Raw genomic sequence first — 14,112 nt, 5'->3', positions numbered from 1 at the left:
CTATATATTCTTAAATGCCTGCGTTTGGAATCAAAATGGCTGCCAGAAAATGAAGAACAAGACAGAAAGTCAGCCCTTCTTACTTCAAGAAGTTCATCATCCCAGGGAAGAGGCGCGGATACCAGAAACACATAGGATACATATGTGCATATTTACAACTAAGTAGAACAAGTCCAAAATAGTAAAACATTTGTTCAGTCTTCCAACAAATGTTTATTGAGCCTCAAAACAGATATAAGTGCTACATCATGGGACAATATAATAAAAAAATCCATACTTTCATGAATTTTACATTCTGTTTGAGGGTGAAAGAAAATAATCATAGCAAACAAGTAAGACATTAAATGTAAAAAAAAAAAAAAGGTGATGCATGAAGGAACCAATTATATGGAAGCTGGTTTAAGGAAACTTTAGAATTCTCAACAGAGCGCAGAAGGAAGACAACCACTAACATTTGATCACAATTTAAGCAAGCAAGGAAGAAGGAACAGCTACTGAAATCACATTAAGGCAGGAAACAATGACAGTGTAAGGGCCTAGAGTGGAAAAGCAACTGCTTAGATCCGATGACAGGTCTGTGGAGAAGCTTTTCTTCCACTGTTAGAATTTAGTTTTCTACCAAGAGCAAAGTGATAGTTTAAGGGAAAGGAAAACTCCCATTGGAAATTGTCTGTCAAATGTTTTTCTTGACTTCATTCTGACAGCAGAGTATTAAGTACATCAAAAGGAAACTTCTAATAATCGAGCAATATTTTGCTGCCTTGGATAAGGGAGTGGAAATGGTGAGAGGTTGTAAAATTCTTTGTGTTTTGCAATTAAACAACATCAACTGCTTAACTGTAAAATTTCCAACAAAATAGGACCATGAAGGACATAAATGGCTTACAGTAAGTGTTAAGTTGTAGGGACACCATTACCAGTTTGAGATGGGGCAGATAACAGGTGGGTAAGGTGTTTTATGTATTTTATGCAAAAATAATTGTCTTTGTTCTAGATAAACACAAGATATCCTTATAGTAACCTTTGGAATTTACAAAGATGGCAGGAGGGATGGCTCAGTGAGGTTGTTTTCCTGGAATTTACAGAGAAGTTCAAATGTATAATTTGTGATATCAAACAAGTGATGATAATAAAATTCTTCATAGTAAATTGATGATAAAATAAAGAACATACAAAAATAAATAATATTGAGTTTTGAATTCAGATTGGGGAAGATTTTACTCCGCAAAAGTGATTTGGAATCAGATTTCTAAGTTTTGGTGGCTCTGAGAATTCTTTTAAAAAAAATTCAGAAATGTTATGCTTATTTTATGGGTATTTAGGAATTTATAAATATCCATGTTTTTTAATTGAGACTAGCTATGTTGGTAAGAAATCATATGTTTGAGGAGCTGGAGTAATGGCTTAGCAGTTAAGGCACTTGTCTGTGAAGCCTAAGGACCCAGGTTCAATTCCCCAATACCTATGTAAGCCAGATGCATAAGGCCCATGAATCTGGAATTTATTTGCAGAGGCGAGAGACCATGACACACTCGTTCTTTATGCCTCTACCTGCCTCTCTCCTGCTCATAAATAATTAATTAAATAAATAAATAAAAATCATAGGTTTGAAGGAGGAAGGGAAATTAGGACCTACATAAGCAGGAATCTAAGAAAAATTAATATAAAGTTAAATACAAGGGTGGGGGGCACATGCATGGAGTATAAGTTGTGTTTTTTTTAAATAATTTATCATATGGAGATAATAAAATGATGCATAATAATGGAGTTATCCCCTCACACTGTTTGGAAGAATGTGACCGAGTGATTCTTAAGAATGGAAACCAGAACCATTAGAAAGAAGTAATGCAGCAGATTAGTCTATTTTGTTACGGAAAATTCTATAACAAAAGAAAGATGTCATAGAAAAGAATGATGATAGATTCAATAAGGTATTATTTCTAGTTTGAAGAGTCATAATTCATGATAAGGCCACTTGATAATGATTAGAGATAATATTGGTATGTCAATGATGAAAAAATAACAGTAATGTGTTCTGTGTACTGAGATGCTGTAGAGGGAAAAAGTCAAGGCCCACCCAAAGGTGCCTGAGTGAAGGAGTCCATAAATTTTTATTAGCCTTATTTCTTTCCACGACAAAGTTTTGCCACTTCTGAGTATCTATATAGTATTTGTTTCACATAATTGTCTGGGAACAAGGCCCATAATACTTCCTGGTCTCTATGTCCTTTAAAAAATGAGTCAGGTTGATTTAATTTTGTCCTAAATTCATACATGTGATATAAGTAGTCACCACATCTATACTTGATTTGTGCATGAGTGCAGATGTGGTGATCTTTCTGCCGATTTGCATACCCAAGCACAAGCATAGGGATTATGAGGACTGACTCACTGTGTTGCTAAATTAATGTTTTCTGAAATTATTCAAGGGATATATATGAATATGTATATATGACCATTTGTGAACTAAAAATCAAGTAAATTCTTTTCTCCATGTTGTTGTGGAATTAGATGATCATACCTAGTTTATCTATACAGTAGGCATATAATCAACATCAATAGTACATAGATTTTTAGGTAGATATACTTATAAATTAACTGAGAGATTATGATATCCCTCACATTAACATGTTGTATTTCACAGGATCCTAGACATCAAAATAATATTTTATGTTTGCAAATCTCCTGCATAGGTCAACCATTCTTGCAAGTTATGTAATACTAGCCTCTACCTCTCTGTCTCTGTCACTGTGTGTGTGTGTGTGTGTGTGTGTGTGTGTGTGTGCCTGTGTGAGAGGAGGGATTATTTCAACCTACAACTATAAATTTACAAACATATGAGCTCTAATTTAATGTAGAACCAGTTGGGACTTCATTATTTCTACTGACCAAAAGATTTAAAAATAATTTGTATATTCACCTGAATATTTAAAATGTGAAAAATAACAGAATGACTTGTTCTTTGAGAATGCCATAATGTTAAAGGCTTTATAGTTTATTATAAATTCAGTTTTTATAGCTATTTTGCCATCTTTGTTTTTTTGATCAATGATCGCTTAGAATAAGGACTGTGGGTGAGTTATGGCATCTACAGAGGTTAGAACATTGCACCATTTTCATAATAGATGGCCAATTTATATATAATAAATGAAGGCATAAGTGGGGAAAAAAGGAAACATTTGCACAGGCTCAGTAAACTCAGTAATAGTATAGAGAGATAGTTGTTCAAGTAGTTTATATCCTGGGATATCCTTTGGAAGGGGACAATTCCTGGGGATGTGAGAGGGTAAGAGAATTGTCCAGGTTATTACAGTCATAAGTGCTGAATTTCAGGATTATGAAGTAATTAAAATTTGTACATTCCATCTTCATTTCCAACATTTCTAGGGTGCCAGTTACTAAGTATTTTCTGTGCACTGTAGGTTTTATAATTACAAAGAAGCCTGCCAATCTACCTTTGTAAAGAGATTTGGACACTTAGTTTAGGCTTCAGGAGGGATCACTGTCACAGTTCATGAACTATTAAAAATTAGGTGACATAGTCAATGTCTGAATAAGTTAACGCCACTTTGAAGTTACCTGCATGAAGATAATTAAAAATCTTTAAATAAGAGTTGCATTCATGACATCTAATATTGACACATAGAACGGTGCTGGATATCTTAAAACTGATTTAACCAAAGTGATATTCTGTATTGTAACTAGCATGAAATGTTCACATAACTTCTTTTATCTTTACTATTGTTAACATTCTGCCTGTAGTGATGAACGCCTGTAGGATATTAAAGATTCACTTTCATTACAATTCAACAGAGAGATGAGAAAATTCTACTTCTTAATCTTTGCCTTTTTGTAAACCAAATGTTAATACTCGTTTAGTGGGTTTTCTGAGTAGGAGTATGCCAAATTAAGTCTTAGTGTCTAGTCTGATGCATCCATAGCATACAATATGACTGGTTTTAATTAGGTCTCATGGGTTACTTTTCTTTTATAATCTGCTTTACAAACTACAGTATCTACAGGTAAAATGATATGGTTCTTTCAACCTAGAAATTAGAAAAAAATACATAAAAGGATTGAAATAATTAAGTCAACATTAAAGATATGTCAATATTACACCCAAACTTACTAAAAACAAACAAACAAAAGTAGACCACAACTAATTAGCATACAGATTCTTCTTACTGTTTACTCCATGCCCAGCAGGCAATGTGTCTTCTACATGTCTTGTGAAGTATGCCATTCACAAATGAATCATGGGATGATTTTTAAGAAACAAGGACTCAATTATTGGCAGCAAACTTCTAGGATTTGCAATAACAGTAGATGACTACCTGTCAGTATTTTATTATTTTTAACTTTTTCTATTAAGTCATTCATTGACAGAAAACACTTTTCTGTGATAAATGTAAAATGCATTTTCAGAAATTTGGCATAATCACAAAGCTGTGTCTTAATGGAATATTTAGCATTATTACTGCCATTATGAGGCATGTTTAAAGTCACCATAGGAGGTAAATATATTTTCCATTAAAAGATTAGTTCAGTCTGAGATCTGTCTCAAGTATTATTTCCTATAAACCTCAATAGCACAAATGTCATAAAAATTGAGAAAAAATGGTATATTTGTCCAGATATTATGTTACTGAATATGAACAAAATGGAGTTACTACTGCATTTTCAGTGTCTTTAGCCAAAGAATGACAATGATTTAAGTTTGTGTGAATGATAAACTTTAAGTGGTTTATTTATAAGTGACAAGTCCTTTTAACACGATGAGGTTTTCAGATATCATAACACCAGAGCTCATTGGAAAAAATCAGAGCTTACCTTTGCTATCAAATTGGTCACACTTTTCAGTAACAATGGCAATGCTTTATCTTCTCAACCAAATTTAATGAAATTAGGTACCAAGATATTTAACCCATAGGGAGAAAAAAAGTTTTTCTTCCTAGAAGAAAACAAAATGAAGTTGGACACAAAGTAGTTGTAAAAACTGGTTTATTTTTTTTAAAAAATAAATACAAAAATATAAATATAAAACATTAGCAGATAGAATTTGATGAAATGAGACTGCACAAACGTTTGGATACCAGGCTGCATATCACACCTACTAACACCACGTGTACATTGCTCTTTTAAGTTTTTCTGTACAGAACAGGATATATCTTAAATGTTTTTCTTCGCCTTTGTAAAAGCTACATTTGCGAGGGCAGGACGTGTACCTAACAGAAGCAGGGCTGTTTGTGAGGTTGCTTTAGGGAGAACTATCCTGTCCGTGTTTCTGAAATTATCTTTTATTTACTAGGATGGACAACATTGAATTTCCATAGCTTTGGCTGTTGGAAGTGATTAAATAAACTTGTCGTATATATTCCATGAGACAATCCTACAGGAGAGAATTAATGCCATTAATGAAGAAATTAAGAAATGCATGGGGCGGGGGGGGGGGGGGATTGTGCTGAGTGGCAGGAAAATCGTCCTCCTGGATGCCGGGGAGTGCGCAGTGGAGATGGAGCGGCTGGGGTCACTTTCTGCCGCGGGGGGCCAGGGCCAGGCGGGTCAGGCGTCCTTGTCGCTGTCCGCCCCCGCGTACAGGTCGGCCAGCTTCTGGAAGCGGGGTCCCCAGTCGCCCAGGTAGTCGTAGTCCTGGTCGCCGTCGCTGGCCGCCGACTCCAGCGAGCTCAGCGACGCGGCCGGCGAGCCCGCGCCCTCGTACGCGTAGGTGGCCAGCGAGTCGTAGGGCGGCGCGGCGGGGTCGGCGTCGTGCTCCCGCAGCCGCGCGTGGATGAAGGCGCGCACGTCCGCGCTGTCGGCGGCCGGCGGAGTCCGCGGCGGCAGCAGCCGCGCCTCGGGCGCCACGTCGCGGCGGGGCTGGCCGTCCTCCAGGGCCGCGGGGTTGCGCAGCGTGCCGATGTCGAAGGCCTGCGTGTCCTCCTCGCCGCCGCCCTCGTCGTTGTAGCTCACGATGTTGTCCCTGATGTCCTCCTTGGACAGGATCAGCGGCTCCTTCTTCCGCTGCCTTTTCAGGGCCGCGAACAGCACGACGATCACTGGGAGAAAGACAAGGAGATGCATTAGTTCACCGCGACCATGACCTGAATAAAGAGGAGGAGATGCATTAGTTCACCTCCACCATGACCTGAACAGAGAAAAAGAGATGCATTTGTTCACCTCCACCATGGCCTGAACAAAGACAAGGAGATGCATTTGTTCACCTCCACCATGGCCTGAACAAAGACAAGAAGATGATGCATTAGTTCACCTCGACCATAGCCTGAACAAAGACGAGGAGATGCATTTGTTCACCTCCACCATGACCTGAATAAAGACGAGGAGATGCATTAGTTCACCTCCACCATGACCTGAACAGAGAAAGAGATGCATTAGTTCACCTCGACCATGGCCTGAACAAAGACAAGATGATGCATTAATTAGTTCACCTCCAACATGGCCTGAACAGAGACAAGGAGATTCATTAATTAGTTCACCTCCAACATGGCCTGAACAGAGACAAGGAGATGCATTAGTTCACCTCCACCATGACGTGAACAAACACAAAGACATAGATGCATTAGTTCACCTCCAACATGACCTGAACAGAGAAAATGAGACACATTAGTTCACCTCCACCATGGCCTGAACAAAGACAAGGAGACGCATCAGTTCACCTCCACCATGGCCTGAACAATGACAAGAAGATGCCTTTGTTCACCTCGACCATGGCCTGAACAAAGACAATGAGATGCATCAGTTCACCTCCACCATGGCCTGAACAAAGACAAGGAGATGCATTAGTTCACCTCCACCATGGCCTGAACAAAGACAAGGAGATGCATTAGTTCACCTCCACCATGGCCTGAACAAAGACAAGAAGATGCATTAATTCAACTTGACCATGGCCTGAAGAAAGACAAGGAGATGCATTAGTTCACCTCCACCATGACCTGAACAGAGAAAATGAGATGCATTAGTTCACCTCCACCATGGCCTGAACAGAGACAAGGAGATGATGCATTAGTTCACCTCGACCATGGCCTGAACAAAGGCAAGAAGATGCATTAATTCAACTTGACCATGACCTGAACAAAGACAAGGAGCTGCATTAGTTCACCTCCACTATGGCCTGAACAAAGACAAGGAGATTCATTACTTCACTGGCTCCACAAATGGCCAGTGCAGACAGACCCCCCAGGAGAGCTCTGTGTACTCACATGTGGCCCCCAAAAGTCAGAATCTCAGGTTAATTTTGCACTCTCTTTTGTGGGTTGAAAAGTGTTTTAGCTAAGGTGGATGGTGTTCTAATTTATTTTAAGACAATATGGGATATTCCTCATTTACAATGGCCTCTTTCTATCACTCTTTTCTAAGAATTAATGAAAGTTAGTTTCTGGTTGTACAGAAAATATTGATCTTTTCAATTAAAATTAACCTAAGATTTTAAGTAAAAATATGACAAACTGAATACAGCCTCAAATGAGAAAAGGGCTAGCACATATGCACACAGTTCACATCCTTCTACTATGTTAAACAGAAATATTCTTCACAAATAGGGAGTATTGATTTCTGTTCTACACCTTTGCTGATGGTTACACTATTTATTTATGCTGATAAAATAGGAATTTATTATTGGGAAAATTTTGACCAAATTATTTAGGTATTATTCGAGCTTAGACATTTCCTTTCCAAATATAAATACCTTGCCAAAAGATGCCCCAAAGTTCTTAGATCACACAACAGCAAAAACAAATTCAAATCTGGATATTGAAATAACTGAAAGCAATAAATAAACCCGAACAAAAAATAACAAATAAATGTATGTAAATGTATGAAGGTGGGATACATGTGTCTTAAATAAGTACTGACAAGTAGAAATACTTATTTCTCTGAAAAGTCACTTATCCACTTCCATGTTCAGAAAAGTATCTCTCATTGCAATAGAGTTCTCCTGACTTTTTTACTAACAGTAAATGTTTTGTTCTTGATCTTTTTTTTTTTTTTTTGCTGATGTTCATTTTTATTTATTTATTTATTTTTATTTATTTAGTTCAGAGTGACAGAGAGAGAAAGAGACATATATATATATATATATATATATATATATATATATATATAGAGAGAGAGAGAGAGAGAGAGAGAGAGAGAGAGAGAGAGAGAGAAAGAGAATGGGTGTGCCAGGGCCTCCAGCCACTGCAAACAACCCCAGACGCGTGCGCCCCTTGTGCATCTGGCTAACGTGGGTCCTGGGAAATTAAGCCTTGAACCGAGGTCCTTAGGCTTCACAGAGAAGTGCTTAATAGGTAAGCCATCTCTCCAGCCCTGTTCTTGATCTTTTAAAATGATGTGGAGAAACCAATATCAATTCAGCTAAATAGGAAGAGAATGGGGAAAACCATATTTCATCAAATAAATGAATTTATTAAAAATGTTTAATGATTGTGAGAAACATTATTGTACCAAGATATAATATACTGCATTTTCATTTTATTACCCTAAAATGCTCCAACTGTCTTTCTTAAACTTGTGTTACAGAGCCAAACAGTAACTTTTCTTAAGAAGCTTTTTTTTTTCCCCACAAATGGAACTTTTCTTCCACATGTAAGATTTTTAGCCCTCAAATGATTAAAACCTAAGTCTTGACAAATACAGAAAAATTGTTATTCAGGATTTATAAAAAGCTCATTCTATGTTGTCTTATTTCATGTACTCCTGCCCATAAAAAGTGTGTGATGTAAATATTTTAAACCTGATTTTTTTATTATCAGCCAAATGGATGTACTCAGTAAAAAAAAAAAGCTTCTAATAATGAAAATAATGAAACAGTAAGATTGGATCCACATCCAAATTCATTTCCTGCTTCTTGCAATGTGAGATACAATGTTTTCCAATTAGGGTCAGAGGAATACTCAAAAAGTTTTAAGCTAATTTAAAGGGAGTTTAAACATTTCTTTTTCTTCTAATTCAAGAGCAGAGAAAAAGCAATTAACTTTGAGTAATAAAAACAATGACCATTATTGGGGTGGGGGGGCATGTGAATCAGCTAATGGACTACATGAGCATCATTTCAGTGACAATGCATCACAGGAAGCCTCCTCCCAACCTTCATGCATATTTCACTGGAAAACTGGGTACCAAGTGAAGAAGTTGGAGGTCCTAGGCTCAGGCACTCAGAAATCGTCTGCCCTTGAAGGTGATTCAAATAGTACTAAATTTCATTTTCATTATGTGTGAAGTAGAGAAAACAAGTTTTCATTCTTCATACACTGTTTTGTCAAAATGAAATATAAATGTTTTGTGGTCAAGAGCACATTGCAAGGTTTGGTGAATAGTAAACCTTTAAGAAAACCTTTCTACTCTTAGTAGTTTTCACTGGATTTCTTTGCATGGGAAACACATCTCAACAGAAGGGCTTCTTCATGAGCTCAATGTCAACTCCCAAGGTAGACTATTCGCATTATTGCTTCCTGCTTCAGTGACTTTGGGAGGCATTATGAGACAACCCTTACCTGTTTATTTGATAAATGACAAGTCAAATTAATTTTGAGCTTATTACGTTTTGTTTCTGACATGGGATCTAACAGTGATTTTCAGGTTGGCTTGCTACTTGAGTCCGTTCTGCCTTCTGCCTCGGTTTTTCAAGTACTTTGGATTTTAAACACATACTGACATGACTGGTAGCAAAAGTAGAACTATATTAATAAAACTTTATCAGGTGGCATGGACTCTGTCAAGTAAAGTTGAGTTTACTCTTACTTATTATAAACAGAATATATTTAAATATATTTACACTTTTCATATTTTCATTTCCTGAACCATACTAAAAAGAAATCTGGGTCTGTGTAAATGCTAAGTGGTTAGCGATGCTTCCTTGTAAAGTTTTCAGTCCCAGAGCCGATTCTCCAGTACCCACTTAAAGCCAGGTGCAAAGGGCAACATGCATCTGGAGTTCATTTGCTGTGGCAACAGGCCCTTGGCTTACCTAATGTTGTGTCTCTCTCTGTCCTCTAGTAGATGAATGATATTTTTAAAAAATCTAACGTAGAATTGATTATTTTATCCAATTAATGGTTTATATTATATGCATAATTTAACATTTTCTTATTTAAACACAGAATCATAATATGAATATATTATATCAAATCATCTGTAACACATAGCTGTATGTCACATTAAATAAATAATGATAAAGAATTGGAATTCTTGTTTGGTGTAGGGTATAAGTTCATATAAATTTTGCCTTCCTTTTTTAAATCATAAAATTGTGCTAAATTCACTCTTGTAGAGATTATCTATAATAACAATGTTCAAATTATTTTCTTTAACTCCATCTTATAATTTTGAAGGGTTGATAATAATTCAGTACAAGTAAGCTGTTGAGAAACATTCCCATACCAAGCCAAGTTTTTCTTTTTTTTTAATATTCTATTTATATATTTGCAAGCATAGAGAGAGAAAGAGACAGAGAAAGGAAATGGGTGCTACAGGACCTTTTGCCCCTGCAAATCAATTCCAGGTGCATTCACCTCTTTGTGCATTTCTAAGCCAAGTTTCTTTTTTTCAACTGCCTTTTTAAGAAAAGAACTATTGATTTGTTCTTAATTGAGGTCTGCTAACTTCTGACATTTTTAGTTGAGGTTGAGATCAGTTTATACTGTGACAAATCTTTTAATTTCTCCTCTATTACTAAATAAGTTTGGCAAATGGCCTAGGAACAATGTCATCAGATGTGTTAGTACAACATCAAGAGCAGCCACTATGGCTCAGCTGTGGAATAATAGAGACACGGTCATGGATGTCGCTCAGTCTCTGCTCTCCATGCACAAGTATAATGTTCAACATGCTACCAAGAACTTCTTCTGCCTTTGTACCTTTGCATGCTCTTACAAAACTGTCAAATCCTCATTCTTGTCTTTAATTTAACACACTGTCGTGAAAGATACATGTACATCTCTGTGTGTGTATGTGTGTGTGTTTACACTAGATTCAGTTCTAGTGTGCATAGGAAGAGTCCCACTGTTTCTATTCCTATATTATTTACATATTTTATATATTTCTATCACATAAACTACCTTATGTTAAATAATATTCTATAACCATCACATATCTATTAAATTTTAGTATGAGTTTGAAGAGACATATTTTTAAATTTTTTTTTGTTTATTTTTTACAGAGAGAGAAAGAGGGAGAGAGAGAATGGACGCCCCAGGACCTCCAACCACTGCAAACAAATTCCAGATGCGTGCACCCTCTTGTGCATCTGGCTAACGTGGGTTGTGGGGAACTGAGCCTCCAACCGGGGTCCTCCGGCTTCACAGGCAAGTGCTTAACCACTAGGCCATCTCTCCAGCCCGAGATGCGTATTTTGATACCAGCCTTTACTATTAAATGACACAGTATAGTGAGCACCCAAGGAAATCATTGCTTTGACTTGTCTTACCCAACAGGATAATGATACAGAGGAGAATGGCTATCAAGGCGCCTGTGCTGAGGCCGGCCGGGAGGAGCAGGGCTTCGGCGCTGCAGGACTGCATGTTGCCTTGGCTGTCGCAGGCACACACGCGGATGGTCAGGGTGCCCGTGCTGCTTTGGATGGGGTAATCATTGTCGGAAATCACCACAGGTAACAGGTAGGTGCTGATCTCATGTCTATTGAAGCCATTTTTTCTAGTTAAAATTCTGGCAGTGTTATCTACAATAAATGACAAAACGTTACAAATAGTTCAAAGCAGTAAACTTTGCCTCATGTTGATAATCATGTTTCATGACTTACATAAAATCAATTTATGTATACCTTACAAAATTATAAATATTCCATATATAAATATAAAAAAGGAATTGCAATTCACTAAGAACAGTTGCATAATTATAAAAATGGTGGGACATATTTTGCATATTTATTTATTCACTGATTTTATTTAAACATGGTCTTCCTGAATAGCTGTAACTATCTTGGTGCTTGATATGTATTCCAGACTGGACTTGAATTCATGCAATTGTCCTGCCTCAAGCTCTCAAGCGCTAAGATTACAGAATTCCCTGACCACAGCCAGACTGAATTGATAATTTATTAAGTTTTTAAATGATTATCAATTAATGTTTTCAAAGCTGTCAATTATAGAAGTGAATCATTTGCAAAGCCTACCAGTAGGATAAACACTACAAGTTATTGAGAATATAAATTTTCTGTGCCAGGAGAAAAGGTGTTTTATTTATATATACACATAGCTGAATGCATATTACATATATACACACCTTAATTCATTATCCACGAAGACAAGGTGATTCAATAAAATGCAAGCATTTAAATCAACACAGCCATCAAAACCTATCAGATAACCCATATATCCAATGCTCAGCAAATTATGAAACAATTTTGAACAATGATTCTAAACATTAAAATAACATAAATTTTGTATCTGTAACTGAAGTAATTGATGGAGACTTGAGATGACTGTTGGAGCTCCTAGTAAACTACCCAAAAGAAGCAGAGATATAAGAAAGGGTACTGTCCACCTAGCTAGTATCAAGCTCATATCAAACTCAGTGCTCCTAAACTCAAGTTGTGTATGCTGTGGGTGGATTTCATCCAATCTAAATTGTTAATGTGTTAAAGATAATGAGTATGCTAGCTCCACTCTTGTCTGCCCAGGAAACTTAATTAATTAGCCTACCACATAGCACTACCAAAATGGTCAATATATAGAACACAGTTGGTGAGTTGTTAAATCAAACAAGTAAGGCAGAACGAAAAAGTGGCAATCACTTACTAGTTCAGTAGTTGAGTACAAAACAATCCTCCTCTACATTGTGAGTATGCTAACTACATCCTTTAACTATGTAAGTTAGGAGAGTAGGTGAGAGAACTAACAGAAATGTTACCAAATTTGAAAACATCTTTCAAATAATAAAAATATAATCTTTATGAAATCCATGCAAAATACATATTTATATGCATGATTTTTTAAAAAAATCATCTTACCCAGCTTCTTACATTTTCCACAAAGTTCTGAACCTTAGCTATGCATATGTTTGATATGCTTAAGATCAAAACGAAGTTTTAGTTTCCTGCATGTTGTTATCCAGCTTGTCCAGCACCATTTCTTGAAGATGCTATCTTTTTTCCAGCCTATATTGTTTGGGCCTTTGTCAAATATCAAGTACCTATAGTTGCTTGATCCAAAATCCGGGTCCTCAAGTCTATTCCATTGGTCTATACTCCTGTTTTTATGCGAGTACCATGCTGTTTTTATTACTATGGCTTTGTAATATAGCTTTAGATCAGGTATGATGATGCCACCAGAGGTGTTTCTTTTGCTGAAGATATGTTTGGATATGCGAGGCCTTCTGTTTTTCCATATGAAATTTGAGATCATTTTTTTCTATCTCTGTGAAGAACACTGTAGGGATTTTAATTGGAATTGCTTTAAATCTATATATTGCCTTTGGTAGGATTGTCATCTTCACAATGTTAATTTTGCCTATCCAGGAGCATGGGAGGTCTTTCCATCTTCTCAAATCCTCCTCAATTTCTTTTTTGAGAGTTTTTATATTTTTGTTGTATAGATCTTTTACTTCCTTGGTTAACGTTATTCCAAGTTTTTTTTTTTTTATTGCTATTGAAAATGGGACTATGTCGCTTATTTCTTTTTCTGTATCTTTATCATTTGCATACAGAATTGCTACCAATTTTTGTGCATTGATTTTGTATCCTGCTACTTTGCTATAGGAGTTAATCACCTTCAGGAGTTTGGGGATGGAGTTTCTCGGGTCTCTTACATACACAATCATGTCATCAGCGAATAGAGCTAACTTAACTTCTTCCTTTCCAAATTGAATCCCTTTTATTTCCTTCTCCTGTCTTATTGCTTGAGCTGGGACTTCCAGAACTATATTGAAAAGCAGAGGTGAGAGAGGACATCCCTGTCTTGTTCCTGATCTTAATGGGAATTCCTCCAGTCTCTCTCCATTAAGTATTATTTGGGCCTTTGGAGCTTTGTATATTGCCTTTATTATGTTAAGATGTGAACGGGCCATGCTGATTCTGTCCAATTTTTTGATCATGAAGTGATGTTGCATTTTGTCAAAGGCCTAATGAAGTTTTATTCTGAAATA

The 14,112-nt window shown here is 36.7% G+C and overlaps 1 protein-coding gene across 1 annotated transcript in view; it reads right to left on the bottom strand.

Annotated features, from left to right (window-relative positions):
• Positions 1-4,984: 4,984 nt before the first annotated feature.
• Positions 4,985-14,112, bottom strand: part of LOC123454077 (cadherin-10-like) — a 10,452-nt gene continuing 1,324 nt past the window's right edge. The window contains exons 2-3 of the mRNA XM_045132162.1: positions 11,438-11,689; positions 4,985-6,053 (exon numbers count right to left, since the gene is read on the bottom strand). Of these exons, the coding sequence (XP_044988097.1) occupies positions 5,563-6,053; positions 11,438-11,689 (743 nt within the window). The 3' untranslated portion in view covers positions 4,985-5,562. The remainder of the gene's footprint in view (positions 6,054-11,437; positions 11,690-14,112) is intronic.

This window comes from Jaculus jaculus, chromosome 13 (genome assembly GCF_020740685.1).
Source record: "Jaculus jaculus isolate mJacJac1 chromosome 13, mJacJac1.mat.Y.cur, whole genome shotgun sequence".
In the NCBI taxonomy this organism is placed as follows: Eukaryota; Metazoa; Chordata; class Mammalia; order Rodentia; family Dipodidae; genus Jaculus; species Jaculus jaculus.
The sequence above is the reverse complement of the archived record's forward strand: the minus strand, read 5'-3'. Positions and strand labels throughout refer to the sequence as shown.